Consider the following 14,870-nt stretch of genomic DNA (forward strand, 5'->3'; position numbering starts at 1 on the left):
CAAGTCGCTTAGTGTTGTTTTAGTTGCTTAGTCTCAGGTGATTAGACACTATAGAATCATAGTTATATTCTAATTATATTAAATTTCTCCTATTGGATTCTCCTAAATTTGACACCCTGTTCCTTTAAGAAGATGCTAAAGAGCCACCATTCAAATAGTGGACTGAAGCCAGATCTCTTTTTTCTGCTGACATCGTATTGATAAACATCATATATTCTGTGTACATTAATACATTTATGTGATGTTCAACTCTTGTTCCCCTCCAATAGTCTGGCATTTTCAGTCTTTCAGATTTTCTCAACCTTCATTCCTTGTGCATCCACTTAGATCCTCTTTGAAGGAGCAATATGTGATAATCAGAGCATCTATATAGCAGCAAACAATGACCTGCTATGCAAACATATAGTGGAGCACCTGAGCAGCAAATGAGGTCACTCTTCCTATGAGATGTTTCCGTACTCTCGTCCTTTCGTTGATCGACCACTTGCTCGATCAAGGCCGCCACTTCATCCTTACACAGCTGATGAGGCCGTTCTGACTGACTAACACCGTAAGCGGCGTCGGCACATTTGCTGTAGTTTTTACAGTTAGTGTTGTTAGCACCATGAGCTACCAGCTGCCAGCTCAGATGTTGCGAGGCGATAGAAATGCTCCCAGTCTCGTATTATGCACATTTTAAGAACAAAGTCTCAGTCAGTTGCATCAGTCATGTGTTCAGTAAGTTCACAGCTCAGTGTGAATGTAGTGTGAAGTTCAATGTATTAGGCTACAACTTAAGCTGCAGTGAAACTAGTGACTTTAGGCTACTTGAATGGAGCTGGCGCTACTGCACGGTGACTTTGACAGAATCTTTTTTACCAAGACGCTAATCAATTGGCAGCCCGGGCCGAAGGAATATTGACTGGCCCTTTTAGTGGAAAAAAATGTAGGCCTACTGGTCGTATAGTGGCCGAAATGAGCTGCCCTCTCTCCGTGCAGCACAGTGTAGACTCGCTCTGAAAGGCACGCAGCCACAACAACCCTCACCGCGCTCCCCCGCTACCTTCTTCTTCGTGTACCTTTCATGCCTGATGTTGTTCCGATGACTGTTCCATCTGGTTGAATCACCACAATGTAGCTTTCTACTTTGAAAAAAAAACGGAAAGTTGACACAGAAAACACTGTATTTGATAAGCTGTTGCACTCTTCAGACTTGTGGTGTGAGCTCTACCGGAGCGGAACCGGACCGGTACTTTTATAATAAAAATGTCCCTGTGTGTCTCCGTCCAAAATCCGCTCCGCCTGCTCGCTCACATGCGCTGATGCAGGCCGAGTGTTTACTACAAATATGTGCAGACGGACTTGTCGGTAAAGTTTCAGTCATGTTCTCTGTGTTGTTCTCTATTGTGATGACTTGAGACGGCACTCCTTGAAAACAACATCCAGCCATGCGTGTGAGTGCAAGCCAGCTGGGGACCCCCTGTCGAGGCAATCGAGGTACGGTACGGATCGAATGGCCCTGGTGCGAGTGCGGCCTTAACACTTAAAGCAGCCTATGTTAATTAAATCAGGATTGTGTGTTGATAAGCTGTGGAACACTGAGTTAACCAATTTCTACCCGTATTTTTATGAATTGTTAAGCTATTGCAATTTGGAAAACAGAACGTTGATGAGCCAAACCAGCCGCAATGATTTCCCCTTATAATAAGCGCTGCTGCCCTCCTGTTTAGGCCTATCATTAGAGCCGCTAGTTAAGTCCATTTGCCTTGATAAAATAATTTTGGGCAAACATGGCGGTGGGCCATAGTCTCTTCAATGTGTGGGAAACACTGCACACGTTGTTGTAGTGTTTCACAGTATCTGTAGCTATTAATGTGATGCTCAACATTTTCAAGCCATATTTCTCCGGCCCTCATTTTGAATCATTTCCATCAACCGGCCCTCATTGAAAACTAATTGAATAGCCCTCTGCAATGATTATTATGATTTGTGACCACATTTATATGTGATGCAGCCATTATCAGTGTGGTGTAAAATGAATCAATGCACAAGAGAAAAGATCAACAAAATGATTGTTGAATTATTAATGAGGCTACGGACGGACTCATTGTCTCTTATGTTGGTTAGTTTCTTTCTGCTGTTTGATACCTACCAGCAAGTACCCGAGGTCCTCCACATTCACTGTTTGAAGAAATAAGCGACATTTGGAGAGAAGGAGAAATGACAAGCTCTCTCTCTCTTCTTACCTTCCCTCAAGGATGAAGTGAGATGAACCAGTGTGTGTGTGTGTGTGTGTGTGTGTGTGTGTGTGTGTGTGTGTGTGTGTGTTAAGCAGATCTAAAGAAAAAAACCCAGTCGGGATGCTTTCTCCCTCTCATCAAACCTCCTTGCCCACTCCCCTTCGATTTTTAGAGTGATATGAGAAAGATAGAGAGGCAAAGTGGAATGGACTGCCAGGAGGAATCACTTACACACTCTTAGCAGCACCAGGGACTGATGCTGCAGAAAAGCTGAGCGTGTGTGTGTGTGTTTGTGTGTGTGTGTGTGAGTGTTTGTGTGCGTGTGCATCCATGTCAAGTAAGTATTTAGAATGAAAAGAATGACTGTCCAGATAAAAGTATGTATTGGATTTGATGTATTTGAGTGATGAAAGTGTGAATAACTTGAAAGTAAAGAGAAAAAAGGTTTAATAGAAAAAGGAAAGGGGAGAAAGGACTGATAAAGTCGACTAAATATAAATAAGAACAGACGTGAGGACAGATTGTTCCCAAGGTCAGGCTGCTGTAGGTGTGAAGTGTAGTGTCTCTGCAGTGGTGCTTCACACATAAACACACGTTCACACACACACACACACACACACACACACACACACACACTTTTCTTATGCCAGATTACTGTGCATAGTGCACCTCGTGTTCCAAAAGACGGTGGCCTTCACTTCAAAAGCCCAGCCGCTCTAAAAGGATTACAGCGCGGGGGCCTTTATTTGTTAAATGTGTTTGCAACCCCATGTTTCACAATTGGCCCGGGGCGCCACATAAAATGTCCGGAACAAAATTCTGTGAGGATCAAAAAGACCCGAGAACTTTCGTCTCCTTTTCTGACACACACCCAGCACACACACACACACACACACACACACACACACACACATGAGACACCTACTGGGTGGTAAAAAAGTTAAAAACATTAAAAGACGTATCCAAAAAAACAAAGGACAGAAACAGAGTGGGTGTATTTTCTGCAAGGCTCTAGTCCATCCTTGTTAAATATTACATGTCAAGCCCCTTTCTCACATCCAGTAAATCCAGTAAAGGACGCTGACGATGGATCAGAAGAGCAAATTAGACACACCTTTATGAAATCCACAGCCCCCATTAGATTAGTAAATCTGTTTTCAGTAATTGTAAACATTTCCAATGCGTGCAGCAATGCCGCTGAAGAATGTGACATTTAAGCAGTGATTCTAAAACTGGTATGCTATTTATAAACTTAACAGGGGAAACAGAACTAAAGCTTTTGCTTCTGAAATAATGACATTCGCACAACGCACCGCTGTGGATCGCAGCTTTGCAGGTCCGCCCAGTGTTTGCCTTAAACAAAATCAATAGCGCGATTAGCTAGCTAGCGGGACACACATAGCTTCCATCCACATCAAATGTGCTTTTCCGGTGTTGGTATCGGGGCTGGAGTTGTCATTTTTTCAAAACGGTACGCATATTTTCTTACGGGAAAGGTGGAAAAGCTTCAATCCCGCCTATAAACTCCACCTTGCCGTGCTGTGTGTACGATTGTGCCTGACAATCCATTTACATTTACAAAGCTTTAATAGGCGAGATCGATGTAGGGATGTCGAACTGAAGCCTCTCCAACCCGCTGTGTTGAATGAAAGGGACGTCGATTGGAAGAACATGTCAGTCACTATTGATCCCAGAGGGCAAAATTGTGAAATACGGCAATTCAGAAATGACACTGCTAAAACAAAAACAACAATTGTGCCCAATTAGTATTTCACATCTAATCACGCAACATTTGACATAACATCAGTTCATATGGATTTGATGTTAAATATACATTCATGATATCTTTTGACATGCTCCTAGTGCGTGTGAGAGAGAGACACACAGAGAAAGAGAGAGAGAGAGGACTCTGTAAGTGCTATTTCTCCAATTGCAGACATAATAATGGTGCAGGATAATGGCTCTCAAATGACGCACAAAGGGAACATTTGTGGCTGTGAAGCCATTCGACAAAGAGGGGTCATGATAACTGGGGGTAATGGCACCAAAAGTGTATTTTCAGCTCCTGTACATCCACTCTCAGTCATTTGGATGGATGCTTTTAGTTTTTGCTGTGTACCTTTATGCATATCTCATCTCTCTCTCTCTCTTTGTTTTTTCCCCGCCCGTCCCCTAGGGGCACCAGGAGGGTAGCGGAGCAGCAGTGTGCAGTCAGCCTTTCCCCCCTATCTCTGCGGGTTAATAAGTCCCCATCGGAAAGTAGAGCATCTATACAGTAACAGCACTGAGGCAAACTCCTGACAATTTGTAAACCGCTTTTTCCTCCCGTCCTCCCCTCTTTCTCCAGCTCCTGGGGGGGGGGGTATTGTTTGCACTTCGTCAAGGTGGATGGAAAACAAGCTCATGATAAAAGCCTGACCTTTACCTGCGCTCTATCGTTCTGCTGCAGAGACAACGCGAGGGTGAGAAAGGAGGAGCATGTCAGAACAACAACAACAAAAAATGCCGTTGTTCACTGAGGTGCAAATAAAGCTGGACTTTGATACGTGCGTTGTCTTTTTGTGTAGTGCAGGACCAGAAACACACCTTTATGATTTATTTTTTCTTGTTATCTACAAAGCTTCGTACTTGATTGTCAGTGTGTTTTTGTTTACCGCGGTCAGAACACTCGCTTTTTTTTTCCACAGGGTGCTGTCTGCACTCACGTTGTGCTGGCTAGGTGCCCGCTGAACCTCCGACACCGCTCTGCCGCGCACACACACACATGCACACACACACACACACGCATGCACACACTAGCTACTGGAATCATGGCCTGGGGTTGGCCACAAAAGCAGCAGACAGGTTTACCACACAAAAACCCCACACATACACACCTGGGGCAGTGCAGGGCAGCCTTTGAATTGTTGGGTTATTCCACTCTCAACAAACCCCAAAGGGCCCAGTGTGATCCTGTGTTATCTCACGCTGCCCAGGGCTACGAACAGCTCATAATCTCAAGAAATAAATCCATAACAGCCAAAAAATAAAGGCCAAACAGTGAGAGACAGGCACATTATACGTGTCATGGTTATATCCAAGAGGACATAAGATGTTTGTTTTTCTTCAGATGATGTTAAAGTGTCTTTTTGTTTTCACCGCATGTCCTCCAGAGTGTGTTCTGAGATGAGCGGGCCACAGAAGGGGCTCTGTTAAGAGTACAGCAGAGGTCAGGGGGTCAGTGTTTGAGAGGGACTGTGGAGGGGCGGCCTCGGTGTTACCCAGGTGTTTTGGCAGCAACACAGTTTCCTTCGCTGTATGTTCTGACTGAATAATGAACTCGCTTGTATTCCACCCAAGCACAGAAATCCCTTCTCATATTTTTTTTGTCAAGCTTGGCAGTCACTGTGGTTTGATTCCTCACTTTGGTTCCCTTGTTGTATTTAACACTGCAAACGTTGGTATGATGGGAAAAAAAAATAAGCCTTCTCATCGTTCTCAACATCATTTATTTTTCAAGTTGTGGCATTTTCTCTATTTTTCGTTTTTCTGTGATCCACCGATTCAAACCAAGCAACCTGACATGTTGTTAGTTTCAGTTTCTGAATTTTAGTCAATGGCTTAAGGTCAACTTCTTTTTCATGGCAGATCATATCAAGTATTTCAAACAGGAGACGATAACATGAATGATAATCAGCTTTGTTGGTGATGTCATTAATTATTTATTCATAATTGTATTATTCATATTATTATATTATATTAACATTATTATTGTCGTTAATCTGCATGTGATGCTGCAATGACACGGAGCCAGTTGAAAATCAGCAAAGTTTCCCTTTAATCTCCCTGTAGATCCGTATCATTCTTAACACTTTTTACAGTCCCAATAAATGTGCATTTGATTAAAATCCGTCTTGTAACTGTACACCGCTCAACTACTCCGTTTCACTGTGAAATGTGTCACAGTGCAGAAGTAAATGCCTATTAAGTTGCATTGTGGGAATTGTAGGAGCCAATGTTATCGGAGCTTGACCCATACTTGACCATGCAACTGTATGTGTATGCCAGTCTCATGGGAAGTTGTATAAATAGCACAATATCGTGTCCAAAAAAAATATCTTCACGTATATTTTATAAATTAGTCCTTTAATTTGTCAGATTTATTATCTTGCAGACCTCTCGTGTTGCCCTTTAGTCTCCTGACCTTAAGTCAAAATCAATGTTCAGGGACCCGAGGACTCGTATCTAGAGCAGAAATCTACTTAGATGCTTTTATATTTAATAAAGTCCTCTCCCGGCAGATGGTTCCTGTCAGCCTTGCTCTGTGGAGTGCTAAGCCGGAGCAATGAGTGCAAAGGAGATTAAAGTTTGCGAAAGATCTCCGAAAGTTCAAAGCAGACACGGATCACTGTAACAAGGAAGAGGTCGAGGGGAAAAAAACCCCGAGCGCTGAGACGCCCCTCGATGTTGGCAGAGCCGATAATTCGCTGTGACCCGTTGATGGGCATCTCCCAGCCTGTCCAAGCTGGCATGAGCTCCTCGGCTGGATGTGTCGCTGTAATTGCCTGTTGGTCGCGGTAATGGCTCACCGTCCACGCTACGTTTACTTTTCATTACGCTGATGTATTCATCACGGCCCCGTTTTGTTGACCTTATCAATCAGAGTTTAATTTCCTACAGAGTTCTTTTTAATTACAACTGTTTCTCTTTGTCCCCTGGAGGCCTGTTCAGATTGCGGCTCCCGGCCCCTCAGGAGGTGGCACAGTTACGGCGGCGAACTGGTGCCTGGTCAGAGATTAATCAGCTGTTATAGCGCCTCTGCCATGCTCGGCACCTGAAGTCAAATCAACGACTCTCGTCTTAATTGGCAATGAAATGGCGGAGGGAGATAGCAGCGCTGACCGGCAGCCAGCAGGAAAAGGGCAGCCGAGCCCCGGCGTTCGCCTTTCAGCTGTCACACTACTTGATTATATTAGCCTGTACAGGTGTGATAACCACCTCCCTCAACCCCTGCAATAAAATTGATTTAAAGAACAAAAAATAATTCGGTGGCCTTAAACACCACTCATTTGCAAAGACGAAATGACACTGAAGGGGTTATAATTGAAACATATGAGGATATGATTTATTAATTTAGTGGCTACATATCTGCGTGAAACAGAGTGCAGCTGAAGGCGGAGAGAGGTGCCAAGTCGCTTTTATTAAAAGACATAAAGACAATGAAGGTTTAAATGAGGTTTGCCGGGCGTTCTGGGAGATGGTGTACAAACTAAAAAGGTTTGTGTCTCGCCTGCCTCGGAGCCAGTTAACAGAATTCACCCCCCCGCTGCTTTTTGCTGCCTGTGTGACACAGCGGACGAAAGGTCATGGTATTTAAATCGCTGTTCAGGTTCGAATACACAAACATGACAATCCCGCACGAGGCGTTTCCACTGCTAGTCATAACATGAAACGGAAAAAAAAGTGCATTAGTTTCCTGTTCTGACATGAAGATGAAAAAAAAAAAAAAAATGAATCTTGTCATGTTCAGCCAAATAGCGATGAGGTTTCATACAGCGAATCAAATTGACCTCCTTTTCTCCACAAACAGAGGTTACCATGTGCCATTTACTGAATGCTTTTAGCAGCCATTGAAGGTGTTTGCTTTTAAAAATTGAGGTCACATTGACAGACTCTGGCATTTTCTCCCCCTCAGGTGTTAGCTGATGGTTTTTTTTTTAAGCACACATCCCATTAGTGGTTGTCAGATGCCTGAAAGCTGAGTCGCAGCAGTTGATCACTGCACGGTTCGCTCAAAATGCCAAAAGGAAACATTTTTCTCATCAGTGCACAAAAGCTTGAAGACTTGGCAAAGAGAGCAATTCGGAGAAGTGCTTCTTGCTGACTTCACCTGCGGAGAGAAACAGTGGAGACGCATTTGGTTGTGCCGGATGTCATGTTCCCTTCATATTGATTCGGGGGATTAACTGTGTTTAGTTTTGATTCACGGTGCCATGGAGGAGTATGTTGCTAATCACTTAGTATCAAGGCATTAGTGCTTGCAGCCGTGGGTTCGATCGCGGTAAGCGGCTGCAATGATTCTCCTGGGAGCCTCGGGGAACTGATGGTGTGGCTGGTTCATTTCTCCACCTCCCCTCCACCCCTCTACAGCCTCTGATAGCCTGCATTATTTGCAGATAGAGAGGAGCTTATCCATCTGCTTTTTTGTTTGTGTTTATGACTCATGTGTCAAGCTGTCCATGCGTGGAAAATATGCTATGAATGCGGCGTCATACTTCTCACCAGTGGTGCAGATATGAGATGGAGGGGCAAGACGCTGCCGAGGCCCAAGACGCTGCCACGATTACTGGAGGTGGACGCTCCTTTAATGCCCTCATCACTCCTGGTGAAAAACCATTCCATCCCACACACAGAGAGGAAGCAGCGAGGCTTTGAGACATCATTAACCCACAGCGGCAGCCTGGCTGATGGAAAGATGCACTCCATCTTGTGTGCTGGTGATATCACAAAGGTCACCAGCGACGAGATACCAAATTGCGACATTCTGTTGTCTGCCACTTGCGTTAAATGCCGGGGTGCAAAGATAGTGATATTGGATATCAGGCCGAGGCTCAAATAGCTGCATCGGGTATCTGTGAGACGTTTATATACGTCGTATTAGAGGTGCAACAAATAGTCTACAAATCAAATTAGTTGATCAACAGAAAAGTACCGAACCAACTATTTTGATAATTGATTAATCTCCTTTCTGCTTCTGAAATATGGACATTTCCTACTTTTCGATCATATTAAAGTGAATATCTTTGGGTTATAAAATGACACCACATTTTTTATTTTCTTTTACATTATTTAGACCAGGCTGTTAGTATAGAAAAGTATTATTAATTTTAAATTAAAACATTTAAAATGTGTTCCTGTTGAATACTGAAAAGCAGATGGTGTACAAACTATTATTTTATTAATAAAATAGCTATTCAGTAAATGTACATCTGTTTATTATACAGGGTTAGAGAAGCAATGCTTAAGCCAAGCCGGTGTTTCCTCACACATACAAGAATGATTCCATTACTCCCATACATTGAAGCGGTACCCTCCCAGGTATTGTATCCAGACGGGATAAGATCGGTGCAGTCGTAAGAGAAAGCCTTCAATTTCACTGCTGTACATCATAGCGTTGCAGCATCACTTTGCTCTCACAATAGAACATTTTGGCATTTCTGATAACAGATAGGTCAGCCTGGCACTGCTAAGTAGACATGGTGAGCGGCACAAGCGGCCACATCTGGGATTTAAAGGTCAATAGGGCTCCTAAGCTGTGAGAGAACTGAATATGAAGTTGAGTTTAAGCCTCTTCCTGTTCTCCAGACTCCTCATTAGCTGTCACGCATTGTGCTCAAATAGTTTTATAGCCTGTATTACACATTTATTGGGGTTATGCTCTTGTCCCATTGGAGGAGCATATTAGCTTCCCCCCCCCCCATCCACTTTCAAATGTCTCACTTTCTATTTTTCTCTTACGATAACACACTTGCCCTCATGCTAAAAGAGTGGATGCTTTTCCAGGCGTTTCGTTGGATAGTCCCAGAGCCAGATCTGACGCGAAGACCATACACGCTCATTACTCTGGACCCGCATCAGCGTCCACAAAATGCAGGTTTGTCTCTCTTTCTCGGCGGTAGCTTTGGCAGCAACAGGGGTGACCCACACGAATCATGTTTCCCTCTGACATTCCTGCACAGCACCGTCAGCAAGCCATCCATTCTCAACATGACATGGTTTGGCATTTAAAGTTGAAATCCAGTATCATTCTACCCCTCGCCGTTGTTGCAAACTCATGCATATTTATCACACCCTAATAGACTAATGTGTTCTCGTCTCTCTGCCCCTGTAAATGAGCTCCGTTAGCCGTGCTTTGCGGCCTGAATATGCATCCCTGTAGTGTTGGGATGTTTTCTCATTAGCTTCTCGTGGCTACCCAGAGTCCTCAGCAATGTAACTTACACAACTTGTGCCAAAATCAATGACGTTTGGACATTCATCTTGAGTCTCTCCAAGCATGTTGGTATAGTTACCGTGTGTTCTGTTAAACTAACTGCCAAAAGTTCCTTTTCAGGACATAACGGATCATTTTACCATCTTAGTAAACCATTTAAACCACATGTCCCATACCTTTTAGCTAACTTCAGTGCAAGCTTAGACAGAGTTCTCACGCAATATCAAAACGGTTGTGTCTGTTCAATCACATTTGAAGTGGTGTGAAAAGATGATTTTAGCGTTGCCTTGAGACTTTTACCAACATTCAGCGAATAATTGAAGTGGTCTGCGATGATTTCTTGATTAGCACTTAGAAGGAGTACACTTTCTTTGCTTTTCATTTTGCTGAATGGTGAGTCATTGTGGCGTAGCCTATGCACTTAATTTCCAATTAAACTGCATACTGTTGCATACGGCCACAGATTACAGCCTTGCTTTGTGTTACGTCCTAGCCGCTGACTTCAACTCGAATAAAAGGAGACACAATGTAATTTGTGGCTCTTTTTTAAATTCTGGCCCAGCTAAAAAGCACAGATAAGTACTCTAGGGTTCCAGTTCTCGTTCTTTGCCCTCTTTTTTTCCATTTTCTTTTCTTTTGACTGTAAGATGGTAAATGAATGGCAAGTGGACCGGCACAGTGTTGCACACAAGCCAGGGGGCCCTTAGTCAGGCCCTCAGCTCAGGAACTTTGATTAGACTTGGCGTTGTTACAGATACAGGTTGCTAGTGGCAGCGCGGTGGTGCTCATTGATCAAACGTGGCATTTTGCTTTGAGAAGGGCAGAAAAAACATTCGAAGGAAGAAAAGAAGAAGGAGAGAGAAAGGGGTTTGTGGGGAAGATTAGCAAAGTGAGAATGTTTGTATTTAAACCGGAGAAGCCAAGAACAGAATAAAGAAGAGAAAAATCTGTGCACGTACTCTTGCTGCAGTACACGGCATTTGCCTGTGCACGTCAAAGTTAAATGGTTCATCCGCGGACAATGAAATATCTCCGCCTGTTGACACCGACAGTTCTGTTGCCCCGGGTGGCAGATGGATTTCACTGACATCTCACTCTTCTGCCTTCTGTCTCCACAGTGAATAAACACAAGCCGTGGATTGAGACATCGTACCACGGGGTGATCACCGAAAACACTGACGTGGTTCTGCTGGATCCTCCTCTGGTGGCCCTGGACAAAGATGCCCCCGTCCCCTACGCAGGTACGGTTCATTTTAACCCCCGGGGGCTTGGCAACCGGTTGGTGATCACAGCAGCATGGGTGGAGGCGGGCAGACTCCCACCGAATGGAGGCAGTCAACGATGACTCAGGTGTTAATCCGCACAGGGAAGCATAGCTGCAGGATATACTTACACTAAGGATATAAACCATATAAAGCTGTCATGTGATATCGCTGCAAAGGGGGTTTAAATTGGCTTCATGTACTATAACTGCTGCATCACAGCTTTTTTTTTCTCAGTGTTAACCCTGCTCTGTGCTGCAACCATTTAATCCAATAATTCCCAGTGAGCACATATCGCGTACAGGACTCACATTTCGTATTTATTTAGAGTGGAAAGTGGCCTAAATATGCCCCATGGTGGCTGAGGACACTGCAAAAGGAAAAAAAAAGAAGAGTCAAACTGGATTAGATTCTTCCCACTTTGTGACCATTCCAGCTAAGGGCTGCCAGCTCTTGTTGGAGGACGTGAGCTGCAGGCTCTTGGAGAGCCCAGTCGGCATTATCTCCCGCCAGGGCGCTAGCACGCCAAGGCGCGAGCACAGGGCTGCTGCGTGGGGCTGCAGCCCCTTGCCAAGGCCCTCGAGCTGGGGCCGATAGATGGATGACGTGAGCGTGCGTGTGAGAGCATGTGCATGTGTATGCTTACTAGAGCGTTTCCAATTGTTTGCTACTTTGTGTGTGTGTGTGTGTGTGTGTGTGTGCTGTGTGCTGTGGCATGGCCTGAGGGGGCTCACTGTAATGGCCACCCTACAGGGAGAAAGAGAGAAAATGATGAGACAGTAGGGATGGTGGCTGGCTGACCAGCATATGTCCTCTGGCTTTAGACAGACTGACAGCCACACAGCGGCAGAGTACACACACACACACACACACACACACACACACACACACACACACACACACACACACACAGCAGTCAAAGCACATGGGAGTTCCTAGATTTTATAAGAGAGGTTCCTCACTAAATTATTAATAATTAAGAATATTAACATCGCAAGTCGGTCTTACAGCAGTGTCCTTCTCTTTCCCTTGCTGATTCTCACTTCTCTCCTGTTGCCTCTCATCTTCACGCCTCCACATATTTCTTTCTGTTTTGGTCTCACCTCCCTCCTTTCCTCCCTGTGCACCTATGAGCCATACCCAACAAACCCCCCACACAGACAAACACAGTGCAGTAGTCACCCTCTCTCCTACACCTCTTAAAGCAGTGTTGTCCAGCCAGGCAGACACAGTTCAGAGCAGAGACAGTTATCCAGTAATCCTGCCTCCCTCTGGCAAATTGACAGGGTGTAGTGGCAGGGCAGTGCACACGTAGCGGGGTTAATCCTCATTAATTAGACCAGCCAGGTTTTAATTACAGTACATCTAAGACACGGACGCGCAACGTCTGACTGCTGCTGGATCGGTGATGGCAAGAACACAGTCACATTTCAAAGCTGTAATTATATTTCCTTTACACGTCTATGGCCAGTGAGCATTTGGATATGTATGTGTTCCTCTTCCCCCCCCCTGTTTCATTCACTTGGAAAGGAGCAATAAGTCTGCACAAACCCACTGTACTTCCCCGTCGCTCCTCTTCATCACTTGCAACAGTCACCATGCTCAGTCACCATGCTCACCGGTCTGTAACATTAGAAGAAAAAGTGACACCACTGTGCCTGAAAGCTGGCTCAGACAGACATCAGCCATCACCGCGGCTACGGGCTTCAAAAAAACGCACAGGCGGCATGTCAGGATAGAGTGAAACACACTGGTAGATAGACTGATTGGTTTATGCATGTCTGACAGAGTGCAAGCATCTCACCCTGAGAATCAAAGAAAATGAAAAAGGGAAGGCGATACAAACAGTTACGTGCTGCGGATGACAACATCAAGGAAATGCACTTTGATGTATATCTTCAGGTTTCTGCGATATACCAAGGACTATTTTGTTATTCGTGAATTGAGCTGCACATGTGTAAAAGCATGGCATACACTAGTGTGTAGTCTGTCAACAAACAGAATTGTATTAGTCTACAAGTGCCAACACGAACTCAGTCAGTCGTCAAGGTGATTTCTTCCTTTCCAGTGACTGAAAAGTACCAAAGTTTTGCTTCAACGTGGTAAAGTTAGGCCTTTTATAATAGTGTCACCGGACTTTTGCAAATTCTTAATTAACACCTGAGTTCATGGTTATGCCTCAGATTTTTTTTCTTTATTTATCATGCAGATTACTATCTTAATGGCTTTTGAACAAAACAAAGCTTCTCAGATTCTGTCCCAAGCTTTTTGATCCATATAAGTGATTCACACTGTGTTCCCTTTACTTTTACCTCTCTACTTAAAGGGCACACTACTTCCTCCGTTGGCACTTAACATTGTCATTTTGAAGAAAATGTCAATGCCAGAATTGTCCAATATGGATGCAATACCAAGAGATACCGGCCTGGAACATAAATGTACTTGCATTAAATCAAATGCGCCCCATTGGAGGATCAAAGGGTGTTGGAACAATTTGCTAATTTTGCGACATAGTAAAAAGAAAAGTGTTTAAGAATTATTAGGAGCGACTAATATTAATTCAAAGTTATTCAGTTGTGTTAACTATAAGTCACTTCTGTTGATTTACGATTGTGAAGCACATTCTGAAGCGTTTGCAGCCTTTTTCAAGAGCACTGTGAACACGCGGTGGTGGATAATAAGTGAAACCAGCTCGCGGTCCATTAGCTTATTAAGCTGAAATGGCATTTTATTTATCAAACTGCTACCTGTATGGAGCAGGCTTCTATGGCGCTGGTTTAACAAGGTTAATGGGTGAAAGCCTGGCGTTGTTATTTGACGCAGGTTAGCTGGCTGTCCGTCACTCCTGCTTTTTCTAATGTCAGAGCACCCGAGCACTCTCATCTCCTGGTGTCACGCCACGTAGTGTAGCCACGTGTCAATCCGTCAGTCTCACTGGTCCCTGGAGCCCTGTGATGTTTGCCTGAATGGCCAGCTAATGTCTCACCAGTGACCCACATAGGCACGCTGCTCGGTCAGCAGCGGTGGCAGTTTGGACAGCTTCACAAGAACACAGTGTGCCACACACTGTCACTCTGCATGGATTCCACGCTGGCTACGATGCATCATATGCTTTTTTTTTTTAATTTGTGTTCTGCAATCTTTAGCCACAAATAAGAAGTGAGACTGACAGCAGGAATCAGCCTGTTCCTTGCTGTCTCAGCTGATGTCTGAGTAAACACCTTACCCAACAGATCCATCCTTAAGTGGCTTCTACGGGTGATTTAGGAGACCGAAGTGTATTCACCATGTTTCTCTAATTTAGAATTTTCTCCGGTGCAAACATAATTCACGAATTTACATAATTTATAATTTTTGTAGGAGTCAAATGCATTTAGCCTGCTTTTTTCCAAGTGTTTTATAAATGGATTGTATATT

General features: G+C 44.2%; 1 protein-coding gene across 1 annotated transcript in view; it reads left to right on the forward strand.

The window, feature by feature from the left end:
* The window catches only part of LOC311020200 (calsyntenin-2-like), a 218,046-nt gene that overhangs the window by 74,171 nt on the left and 129,005 nt on the right, over nt 1-14,870 (forward strand). The window contains exon 2 of the mRNA XM_084020120.1: nt 11,310-11,432. Within this exon, the coding sequence (XP_083876246.1) occupies nt 11,310-11,432 (123 nt within the window). The remainder of the gene's footprint in view (nt 1-11,309; nt 11,433-14,870) is intronic.

The sequence above is a fragment of the Eutrigla gurnardus genome (assembly GCF_963514095.1).
Source record: "Eutrigla gurnardus genome assembly, chromosome: 10".
In the NCBI taxonomy this organism is placed as follows: Eukaryota; Metazoa; Chordata; class Actinopteri; order Perciformes; family Triglidae; genus Eutrigla; species Eutrigla gurnardus.